Raw genomic sequence first — 12173 nt, 5'->3', positions numbered from 1 at the left:
GCATATGAATGAATAAGAATACAAATTATCTTTGGACACTTTTTAGACTTCTTCAATGTGCTGCTTGGCTGCATCATTTTCTGGGGGCATTGCTGTGCCGCTGATGCAATGCCCCGTTACCAGTACACCGGTACTCATTTTGCCGACCTCAGAAGGATGACAGGCTGAATAAACCCACCTGGTGTTAATTCAATGCACAAAGGGGCTTGAACTCAAGACCCTAAGATCTTAAACCAGCCACCTCAACCATTAAGTCAACACCAGGCTTCTCCCCTCGTTGTTGGAGCAGGAATTTGGAATCAGGCTATGTTGCCGATGACAACTGACACTTTTTAATAACTTAACAACGATGGAACTCATTTGCTTTTGAAACGTACAAATCAAGCGTACCATGTCATACCGAAAAAGTGAAATAGGAGCCTTGATAGTTTCAGTGAGATTATACTGGACAAGAAATGACCCTCGTTCAGGAATGCAATGACGTCGATGTCAGCGTTTCAGAACACAAGTTATATTCCCCAGACAGAGCAGACAATACCTGCTTGTGAATTAATGCACCATGCAATGGATTCTACCAAGGGGTAATCTACATTGTACATATGCAAAAATGGCATAATTTTTAATGATCTGCACACCTCCCCCTCCTCTCCTGAAACCCGTACCACTTTTCTATTTATTTACACCTTCATCTTCCATCCCAGTTATCCCTTTCCTTTCCCCCCACAAACCTTTCACCATCCCCCCCTCCCCCCTCCCCCCCACCTTCTTTCTCGAGCATTTTTTTTTTTCTTTACTTGAGAAGACTGAACTTTTCTTCTTCTTTTTTGTCAAACACTTGATCAATGAGAGAAAGAAAAATAGGACCGCCTGTCTTGAAGCTCACCTGGATCTCGACCTGTGCCTTGCTGCCTTATCAAATTATCAGTTCCATTTTTATTTATCCAATTTAGTATGGTCACAAACAAACGATTTGACAGCACGTCGTCTTGACGAGCCCATTATAAGACAGAAATCTGGATCGGAGGCTCTGCTTTCATTTATTTGTGACCATAAATCTCAGTCGTAAAAGACCTGAGTGCCACACCGACACCATCCTTGTTTGGAGGTGATGTATTGGCATAATTTATGCTCATAACAATCAGGGCCATGTCATGTTTAAGGTCAGAGTTGCTTCTTTTGTCACACAGACATGCACATGTACACACACACACACACACACACACACACACACACACACACACACACACACACACACACACACACACACACACACACACACACACACACACACACACACACACACACACACACGACAAAGGCAATGAGAATGCAACATTGATTGAACTAGCAACTCTTGTTCCCACCTTTCGCTTGGGTCGTGACAAGGGGGGCTTTCGTGGGGGGTCCAGATGCAGTGATCGTTGATCCCGACAGCTTACACACCTTGCGTACTGGCTTTGTGCGCACTGGCTGCTGTCCTCGCTCAGATAAGGTGCGGTCCACAGACCCAAGCATCACTGTGGATGGGAGGCATAGGGGGAAAGCCATTATCTCAGATAGTATTGTTACACAGAGTGTGTGCACTCGTACAGACTCCAAGAGTAATTACTCAGGCACCGACTTCATTTAAACATATGCTAATGAAGTCTTTTGTTTTTTGTGTGCAAGTTCAGTGCCGAGAATGCACAAATTACCAGCATTTCCATGCTCCGGCTTCTTGCCTGCTGTACAAGCAAGATCCAGGTTCACAAAACCCTTCTCACGGTAAACTTTTCCATCTGGTGCTCGGATCCGTGTCTCCACCGAGCTGAACCCTAGGAAAGTAGGAAGTCCGCAGAAAGATTGCACAGCTATTGTCAGACTTGACTGTTAAATAAGTTGATCAGAGGGTTAAAAATGCTTAGAAATGTGCCTGCAACTGGTATTTAACCTTTTGACCCTGCCTCAATGCCACAGGGGGTGTGGTCAAAAATGATAGTGCTCTCACACCTTCTAGCCGTGTGGTGATAATAACTACCAAGTTTGGTGAATTTCTGCACAACCGTTTAGGAGGAGATTGCGTGATGGATGGACAGAGAGATAGACAGATGGAGGCGATTTACAATACCCACCCCCAACCCTGTTTTTTGTATTAAAAAAAAAAAAAAAAAAAAAAAAAAAATCAGTGCGAGGATGCACAAGGTTACAATGTCAGTCTTACCTTTATAAACAGGTGCCTTGGGTGCTGCAGCCACCTTCCGAATCTTTGGACTCACAATTATACTGCTGCTGGGTTTAAGGTGGTGGTCACTTGGCTCTTTGGTACATGATATGGCACTGCAAGGTCTTCCTTCTGCTTCCTCACTTCTCCTTTGTTCTCGATCCAGTTGCTGCTGCTGCTCCCTGATACGTTCCCGAAGGAGCTCCAAACAGCCACGGCCTTTTGGCGTCGGGGTTTTCAGAGCAGCCAGCTTGGAGGGAGTGCTGTCAATGGGGACTGAAAGCAAAATAAAAACGAGAGCAAAGTCGATGCCATGCCATTGCAAATCCCCAAGCTTCCCACCTCAAGCAAAGTTAAAATATGGCAATAAGTTCAACCAGGAATGACTATCAAATTTTGAGCTAAAATTCCCCTCCCCCCTGCCCCCGGTTTTAACCCCTGTGATCCTAACTCCCCACACCTCCCTGGCACATGAACTAGGGGGGCAAATCCCCAAAAAAGTTATGTATTCCCCCCCCCCCCACCCCAGTGTTAATTGCATATACAGTTCAAAGTTTCATTCAAAAAGGCTCAAAATGGTGCCTGTAATTGCATTTTTTGGTATTTCATCCCACCACATAGGGCAGGACCAAGACGACACCGCTCTTGCATTATCGTGTCATGTGGTGATGAAAACTACCAAGTTTGGTGAATTTCTGCCCAGCCGTTTAGGAGAAAGTGTGATGGACAGACAGACAGATGGAGTGGATTACAATAGCCCCTGTGTTTTTTCCAAAAAGTGTAGGGATAATAAAGACCAAAAATGAAAATACTGCACCACAATATTGTCACCCTCATAACAAAAGTGCCGAAGTCATTTTATTCGTTGTTGAAGCTTAGGCACTTTTGTTATGAGAGTAACGATATGTACGGGAGGATTACAGAATACTACAGGTAATAACAATGGCACGAGCTTATTTATTAACTCGTAATAATGACACAACCGATCCCTTTATCAGTGAGCACAAAGGTTCGATTTTTTTTCCAACTATTTCGAATTGCACAAGTCATTTCAACAATTGCATCGCAGAGTCTAGATGTCCATAAATACTTGGGCCAAGCTTGTACAATAACATGTATGTAACATTATATTGGTTGTGGATAATGGTTTAGATTCCAAGCCAGCAATGATCCCCAACAATCTCAGTCCTAACTCCCACAGTTAACAATATTCTATTGAATGGGAATGCGACGTCATAATATACGAAGACCCCATAATAAACTACAAAGGCACTCAGTAGAGTGCATATCTCCATCATGTAAGGCCTAATGCACGAGAACATTTCGGGCCCAATACATTTTTGAAATATCATGCTGTATGTCGTTTTTGGCCCTGTCGCTCAATGGTGGAGAATCACTGTGAAAATCAAATAATTATCGTATTCAGATTCGGATTTTCACCAAAATCGAATCAATTCGTCCTTGCCACACACACAACGTGTCCACTAAGTTTCATCCGAATCCATCTACAACTTTTTGAGCTATTGTGTGATATGTTGGTTTAGCCCAATCTCTCAATGGTGAAGAATCACTTTAAAACTATCAGATCTGGATCCAGATTCAGATCTTCACCAAAATTGGATGAATTCTTCAGTAACACACCCAACACGTCCACCTAGTTTCATCCTAACCCGTCCACAACTTTGTGAGATATTGTCCTATATATCGGTTTCACCCTGTCTCTCAAAGGTGAAGAATCACTTTAAAATTTCTTGGAGTCGGACCCGGATCTGGATCTTCACCAAAATCTAAACAGTTCGCCCTTGTCACACACCGAACCTGTCCACAAAATTTCATCTGGATCCGTCTACAACTTTTTGAGATATCCTGTACACAAACAGACAGAAAGGGGTGAAAACATAACCTACTTCACCTTTGGTGGTGGAAGTAACTAAATATCAACAAATATTAACAAATGAAACACGGTGGGGTCAAAAGGTTCCTCTTCATTTTTTACGGACAGATGGAAGGAAGGACACACCAAATATTGAAGTGGTTTGCACCACTTTAAAAAGCCACATCTTCATGTACGACCTTTGTACCATTCATTGAATCGATCATTTTAAGCCTGGTGTTGGCTTAGTGGTTAGGGTGGCAGCTTGGGATCCCAGGGTCCTGAGTTCAAGCCCCGTTGGCTGCTGAATTAACACCAGGGGGTTGACTCAGCCTGTTATCCTTCCGAGGTCGGCGAAATGAGTACCAGTGTACTGGTCCCGGTGTATGCCCCGGTTAGAATAGGTGTACCATATCCCTGTGTGTCGTAAGAGGCGACCAGGGTTGGCGTCAGGAAGGGCATCCGGCCATAAAAACATTGCCTCAAGAAAAAGCCAAACCCCTGCACAGCAGGGAAAAATGGCTGTAAAAACGGTCATTTTATTGAATCGATCATTTTCCCCATGTCGATACCAAATTTTTATAGCTTCTACTGAGTTGGACTAGGGTGTGCTGGTGACTCCACATCCCATATATGTAAATTTCTGTATTAAATATTTACTGTAAATCGAAATACAAAGATGGCATAGCCAATAATTTTAATATGCACGGTGTGTAGTTTTTGTGTTTCAACATACATTTATTATATATTTGTTTAGAACTGTGGATTGTATTTTTAATAGGCTTAGTGAGTGTGTATGTGATGTGTCAAGTATATGACCCGTGTCATATTTGCTTGGGGGGGTAGAAAACCCCTGGATGATGATGTCTGGTGCATGACTCATGTATTTTTTTTGGGGGGGGGAGGGGTGTGGAGTTAAAAAAGAAACAAGGACAAATGTGTCCAAGAGCCGCATCCTAAAGGCAATAACAACTTCCGATATTTCGTCACGTGCCTTGATGGAGCCAATAGCGAGACCCGTCATGGAGGCTCCTGTTCATGACGAGAAAATCGTGTATTTACGAAATTACAACACATTAAATGGAATAATCTTTAAATAGTAACGTGAACTTTTCGAAACTTTAAAGCAAATGTCCGAATATATTTAAAACTTGATGATAGACGCTCTCAAAAGGCACCCTCAATGCGAGGATGTGTACAGGTGATTAGTATTTAAGGAGATCCGGATCCTGTATATAAAAGAGCCGTGTCCTAAAGGTTTTGTCTTCACCAGAAGAAGAAGAACAACAACAACAACAACAACAACAACAACAACAACAACAACGTGGAGCTCTCTTAGAGCCAGCGTTCGCTACGAGAGATGCGGCTAAAAAAATTTTTTTTCAATGACATCGGGTGTATGATTTGTCGGTTACTAAAAGCTGGCCGCCATTTTAAAAAAACAACAACAAACAAAAAGGGCCTCCTTCCTTAAAAAAAGCATCCAAACGATCAACTGTTTTTTTGGCCTTATCACTACTGAAGCAGTCTTATACACTGTAACAAGACGACGACGTGTCACAGTTTGGGAGATGGAGGCTTTATTGATACCATAGAATGCAGAGTCAATCGGCATCGTACATTGGCATATTGGCAGCCTCTTCTTCACCCTGATACTGCACCCTCTCATGCCACACCCTCCCACATGCGACACCCTCTCACACTATATATTGATACATAGCATGGTTCTTGGAAATATTATGAGGCGATTTGTGCTCTACAGTGTTCAAGTATATAATTCAATTTAAATAAAGGTTTAAAGAGGTTTAAAGGGCGATAAATTAATTCCGTGTTTTCCCGCCATTTTACCCAGTGTCTATAACATCACCATATCTAACATGTTATATCAGTTCTTCATGACTGTTGTTTGTGGCCTTAAAAACAGTAGGTTTCCAGGTTGGAATGATTTTAAATTTTGTTTGACTGCCGGGCAGGCAGACAGAATAAAAATATTATCTCACCCCTCTCTGTGCATGTGTGATTGGGACGAATTCAGAGCCAAAGTACTGTAAAATACCAAACTTGTCTTCCTATTCATGTTCCAATTTGTGTTCAAAATACAACATTCAATTTAAATAAGTTGTTCCTCAATCATAAACTGATAAAACAGATAGACCGACGGACATGAATCAATGACTTGACCCTGCTTTTTGCCTAGTGTGTGCAGGGTAAAAATACGCCTCCCTCAAAACTAACCATCCATTTCTTCAAGAGAGACTGAGAGTGAGGGATCAGGGTGGATTCTCCTGGCAAAAATGTGGCCTTCAGTGGTCAGGTCAGACAAGTCCAAAGCAGCCTCGTTTTGCTCCCCATGTCCAGAGGGCAAGGATAGACCATCTGTTGCAGACACAATTAATGGTCGATGGGAAGATGGAATGAGAAATAAGAAGAGAGAAAAACATTAGCTTTACAACAGCGTTCCCCAAAATCCACAAGAATTCCCTCCTCAAAGCGGTACAGGCTAGATAAGAATAGGAATGTATCACTTTCACTTATTATACTCACTACAAGCGCTCATTTTCTGGGGGATTCGGTTTTCACACAGACAATTTTCCACCATTGGAGGCTGCTGTGCACACACACACCACAACCGAATGTTAGGTGAGCAAAGAGAAATTAGATTTTTATCACCACACTTTTTAGAAAAACAAAAGTGGGGATATTGTAATCGGCTACGTCCGTCGGTCCGTCACGCTATCTCCTCCTAAACAGTTGTGCAAAAAAATTCACCAAACTTGGTCGTTATGATCACAACATGGTAAGATGGTGCAATAGCAGCGTCATTTTTGGCCTTGCCCACTGGGTCAGGGTCAAAAACCCCCCAAAAAAAAAAATGCAATTATGGGCACATTTTTAAATAAACTTTGTACATGCAATCAACATTGGGGGGCGCATGAAATATGGAACCCAGTTCATGTCCAAGGGGAACCCAAACGCTCAGTCCACCTCAACGCTAATCTATCCCTTGATACGATGTGTCTTTTTACAATTTCTGAATAATAAAATGTGACCCTCCAGTACAAAACCAGTCAGAAGTCGCAAAAATTCAATATTGAGTTATTGGGTTTATTTGAAAGCTCATAAAATAAGCTCCACAACGGTGTATCATACATGGTGGTCCGTCACAAACTGACCGAGATATATTACGATGAAGTTTTACAACACACGTTATTGGGAAAATCGAAATAACCGGATATTAGCTTCTGGAGTTTGAGAAACAAAATCCTTAGCAACGTATACCAGCAATAGTTTCTCAAACTCCAGAAGCTAATATCCGGTTATTTCGATTTTCCCAATAACGTGTGTTGTAAAACTTCATCGTAAGATATCTCGGTCAGTTTGTGACGGACCACCATGTATGATACACCGTTGTGGAGCTTATTTTATGAGCTTTCAAATAAACCCAATAACTCAATATTGAATTTTTGCAACTTCCGACTGGTTTTGTACTGGAGGGTCACAAATAGGTAAATTTGCGATTCAAAGTGGAAATCTTCTTCTTCTTCTGTCCTTCAGATTAGCCATGACATCACACCTGGAAGTAGAACACCAGATCCATGCTGTGCCCAGGTTACATCGCGATACAATTGAACTCAAAGGGTGAATAAGTTTCAATTTTCCACAAATATGCCGAGTCGCTGCATCTTTGGTAGTTGTAGTAACATCTAAGTTTGTAAACCTAATACCCAAAACACCCTAAGTTTGACAGAAATTGGATGAGATTTTCCGAAATACCCAAATGTAGATCGGGCCTACAAAACGTTAAAAAAACATGTTACAGAGCACTGTTATGAAACAACAGAGATGGCTGTAGATCCTGTGGTTATCTGCCATGATTGAGAGAGGATGACATCCCCACAATTCCGAAGAGACAGCTGTCGCTCAAAATTGTAACATCTCCACCCAGCTACCGGCACATACATACGCGGATGATTTCAGCGGTGAATCAAACACCTGTTGCCAGAGCCCGGCAGTTACACAACAGCACCTGAAACTAAGAATTATCTATTATCAACACAAACTTCTGTAAGTCAAATGAACCATCATTGATTTAGAATGGAGAGAAAGTATGTATGCATCATCTACTCCTCCAAGAGGATATGACCAAGGACACTAAAACTTTCAGGGTACACCTACCTCCTCCACAATCCACCATCAATCATCACCCACTACCATCCCACCGACCCCCTCCACAATTCCCCATCCACTGGAGAGGGACATTGACACCTCACAGACATGACGATGAGACATGGCACAGACACAAGTGGCATCCGGGAAAAGTATGAAACAGGATGATCCTGTAACATACAAGACATCTGGTTGGTCAGCCTGCGATGGTGGGACAACCATTTGTCACCCATTTTGTCCACGGTGCCCATGCTGTCAGGTGATTACGGGTATTTCTGCTCGATTAATATATAAACCGATTTATCAATTAATACAAAATCCCTCCATTATATAGAAAACTAGAGGGGGAGCACTCAGTAGAGTGCAAAACCTCCACCGCCAATACTGCTGGGTCACTTAAGTGAACCTGATATCCTATTCATGGTAGGTCAAAACGGATCAGACTCGACTGAACCACGATTGAATAAACTAAACTAGATCGACGCGCATGTAGAAATGCCAAAAAAATAAAATCGAAATCTTTTGAAAAAAGTTGCAAAATTTTTTTTTTTTTCTCTAACAATTTTTTTTTGGTTGGAAATCACTTAAAACATGTAAAAATGCAAAAAAAATAATTCAAATATTTTTCAAATAAAATCGAAATTTTTTTGAAAAAAAAAAGTTGCAAAATTTTGTTTTTTTTATCTAAAAAATTTTTTTTGGGTTGGAAATCACTTAAAACATGTAGAAATACAAAAACAACTAGAGGGGGAGCACTCGGGAGAGTGCAAAACCTCCGCCGCCAATACTGCTGGGTCACTCAAGTGAACCTTATATCTTATTCATTAAATATGATGTCAACAGTGCTGACAGTTATAGCTCTTTTCTCCATTTTTTTTTTTGGGGGGGGGGGGTTGGAAATCACTTAAAACATGTAGAAATGCAAAAAAAATTTTCTCTAACAATTTTATTTGGGGGGGGGGGGACCAAGTCCAAAATTTAATGGCATGATCCTTGGACCATACCTAACCCCCATCCCCCACCAAGTTTCATCAAAATCCGTCGAGGAGTTTTTCCGTAATACTGTTCACAAATAAACAAACAAACAAACAAACAAACAAACAAACAGAAAGGGGTGAAAACAGTAACCTCCATCCATCTTCGAAGATGGTGGAGGTTAAAAATTCAAATATTTTTTCAAAATGGCCGCCATATTGGACTTTGGACCAAGTCCAAAATCTAATGGCATGATCCTTGGACCATTCCTTATCCCCCCACCAAGATTCGTCGAAATCCGTCGAGGAGTTTTTCCGTAATACTGTTCACAAACAAACAAACAAACAGACAGGGGTGAAAACAGTAACCTCCGTCCATCTTTGATGGCGGAGGTAAATAAAACCCAACGGAGCTGAAGTGATCATGTGACCAACGTTTTCATCTTCTGCCTTCTTCCTCTGAATCGCTCACACAAGGCTCGAAACGATTCGGCTCCACAATTCGCCCGAAAGCATTTCCATCACCAATTTTGTCTCCAATCGTTTACTCAAAATCCCACTGATCACTTTCAACAGACCGAGAACCTTTAGAGTTGCTAATGACGGTGGAATCAGCATCAGAATTCGAATTCGACAAGCACAGTTTCTCTATATAAACCGACGTTCGGATCAATGTGGATTCTAGATGTGAAGACACTGGCGAAATCGAAAAATTAACACTCTAAGAGTCTAAGGCTTCTTTCGACACTGATTGGCAAAAAAAATTAGAATTTTTCCCCCCTTAAAATTAAACTGTGATTAACGATTCTCAATGGTTTTCAGGGGGAAAAAAATTGCATCTGGGCTTCTCTTTATGGGGTCGCAGGGGTCAAAACGAAAAGAAAAATTTAACTCAAAATTTGATATTGGGTCATTCCTGGTGGAACTTTTTGCCATCTTTCAACTTTGCTTTCGGTGGGCAGCGTGGGGATTTGTGATGGTGTGCCAATGACTTCGCTCCAATTACACTTGCAAAGGAGATTTTGCTGTTTACTGATGCAAGTTTGATCCATATACGTGTCCACCATACCGAATGCATACCGCTGAAAACAAGCTAGGGCTCAAGTCCTTCCAAACGGCTTACAAATCAAATGACGTAATGACATCATCACAGAAACGACTAGAATTATAATGCTGCCTATAATGGAAATGGGACTCGTCATGTATGCAACATGTCATCTTTCAATTTGATATACACACGATGTTACCGAAGGTGTTGGGACAGTTACAAAATATGCAAAGTTGTCAATTCACAACTGGATAAACGACTAGATTAGAGCAGACAAACATTAGCTTTCATGAAGGTTAGTAGTACATTCTATTAATTCACAACTGTTAATTTGATTGCATATGTGCTGTCACTGTCGCTCAAACTGTACTTGACGGCGGTAGACATCAGGAGTAATATTGTGCTGTTCCTCCTGAACAAATGCAAGTTCAATGGCAGATGGTGTTCCACTGACTCAGACCCTCAGATCGGATTCCAAGACGTTCCAGAGTGGTTGAATGGACCTAATACTCGATGATATCACACTTACAGTGTTTACGTTTGATTTAAAAAAAAAAAAAAACGAATACATAAATTCCTGGTTAAAACTAATATTATATGAACCTTTTACCCATACGAGGACATAACTTATGTCACCTGTTATCATTGCACGATGATTATTTTCAGCAATCAAATCGTTTCCTCAATAACTTGGGAATTGATGGGATTGACGTTTAACAACATAATTGAACTTAGGAAATGAAACAGCCAACTCGTGGATATTTACCTCCGCCACTGATGGTGGATGGAGGTTATGCATTCATTCGTTTCTTTGTCTGTCTGTCTGTGAGCAGGATATCTCAAAGTTGTGGACGGATTCGGATGAAACTTGGTGGACATGTTGGGTTTGTGACAAGGACGAATTGATGAAGTTTTGGTGAAGATCCGTATTTTGAATTTTTTTTTGGTTTTTATTTTAAGTGATTTCATCACTCAGAGATAGGGTCAAAAATGATACAACGTCCCGATGCATCATGACAGTTCAAAATGTTGTGGACAGTTTATGACAAAACTTGGTGAACTGGTTGGTTCGATGAGAACAACACGCCCATTACATTTTGGTTAAGGTCCGGTTGAAGATTGGGCCGATCGGTGGAAACAAAACGTAAACTTTTCAGCAAGGCTGAGGTATGCGTTCTATCGAGTTCCATTATAATGTTCTGTAGTTTTCGTTCACAACGATCTTCGCTGATCATCTGGTTCTGGTTGGTTGTTAGGAAACGCCGAACGCTGTGAAAGGGCACCATTGATATCCCTCTGCTTTCGACCAAGCGTATCTAACTCCACCATATTTAAATAAACTGACCCCAGCTGTATTCCAAAATTCCTTGCGGTAAACATATTGCGGTGTAATTCGGTCTGGGGCTCTCAGATATAATTTGGGAGCTCTGTACTGGCCACTTCAGATTTTCAATAATGCTGTCCACAAACCAAATCCAAGCAAACAACGGTATTGCAAGTTGTGGCCATGATGCAAGGACCTGTACACCATTGCAAGGAGAAATGTGTGCAGGTTCGGGAGGACAGGTCTTCTCAGCTTTGAATTCACCGTCAGAACACTTTTTCCTAAAACTGCGGGAATGGTTCCGTTTGCCTGATGAACGAGAACAGCACTCGGTGGAGGGCATACCTCCGACAGGCTGAACGCTTTAAGTTTTGGATCCCTCTGATGGACCAGATCTGCGTCCGGACTTTATACAAAACCTAACCGGCTTGTTCTTGTCACATAATCAACTCATCCACAACTTTTCGATCCTTTTGGTCCCATCTGTCAATGGTGAAGAATCACTTAAAAAAAAATTCTCGGATGAGGAATCGGATCCATCCATCCATCGGGATCATACTCTGTGCAGAGCGTTGGTGCTGCCGAAG

The 12173-nt window shown here is 41.6% G+C and overlaps 1 protein-coding gene across 15 annotated transcripts in view; it reads right to left on the bottom strand.

The window, feature by feature from the left end:
- Positions 1 to 12173, bottom strand: part of LOC147012751 (centrosome-associated protein 350-like) — a 130648-nt gene that overhangs the window by 111816 nt on the left and 6659 nt on the right. For 12 of the 15 annotated variants that reach the window (XM_085853901.1, XM_085853906.1, XM_085853891.1 and 9 more), the window contains 5 exons: positions 6618 to 6681; positions 6309 to 6449; positions 2201 to 2476; positions 1695 to 1814; positions 1365 to 1517 (listed from right to left, as the gene is read on the bottom strand). In XM_085853901.1, the coding sequence (XP_085710027.1) occupies positions 1365 to 1517; positions 1695 to 1814; positions 2201 to 2476; positions 6309 to 6449; positions 6618 to 6681 (754 nt within the window). The remainder of the gene's footprint in view (positions 1 to 1364; positions 1518 to 1694; positions 1815 to 2200; positions 2477 to 6308; positions 6450 to 6617; positions 6682 to 12173) is intronic. The other 3 variants (XM_085853894.1, XM_085853895.1, XM_085853903.1) reach the window with 1 other exon arrangement.

Source organism: Eptatretus burgeri, chromosome 14 (genome assembly GCF_056783735.1).
Source record: "Eptatretus burgeri isolate ZD-2024b chromosome 14, Ebu_testis_v1, whole genome shotgun sequence".
NCBI lineage: Eukaryota > Metazoa > Chordata > Myxini > Myxiniformes > Myxinidae > Eptatretus > Eptatretus burgeri.
This window is presented reverse-complemented; position numbering and strand designations above follow the sequence as displayed.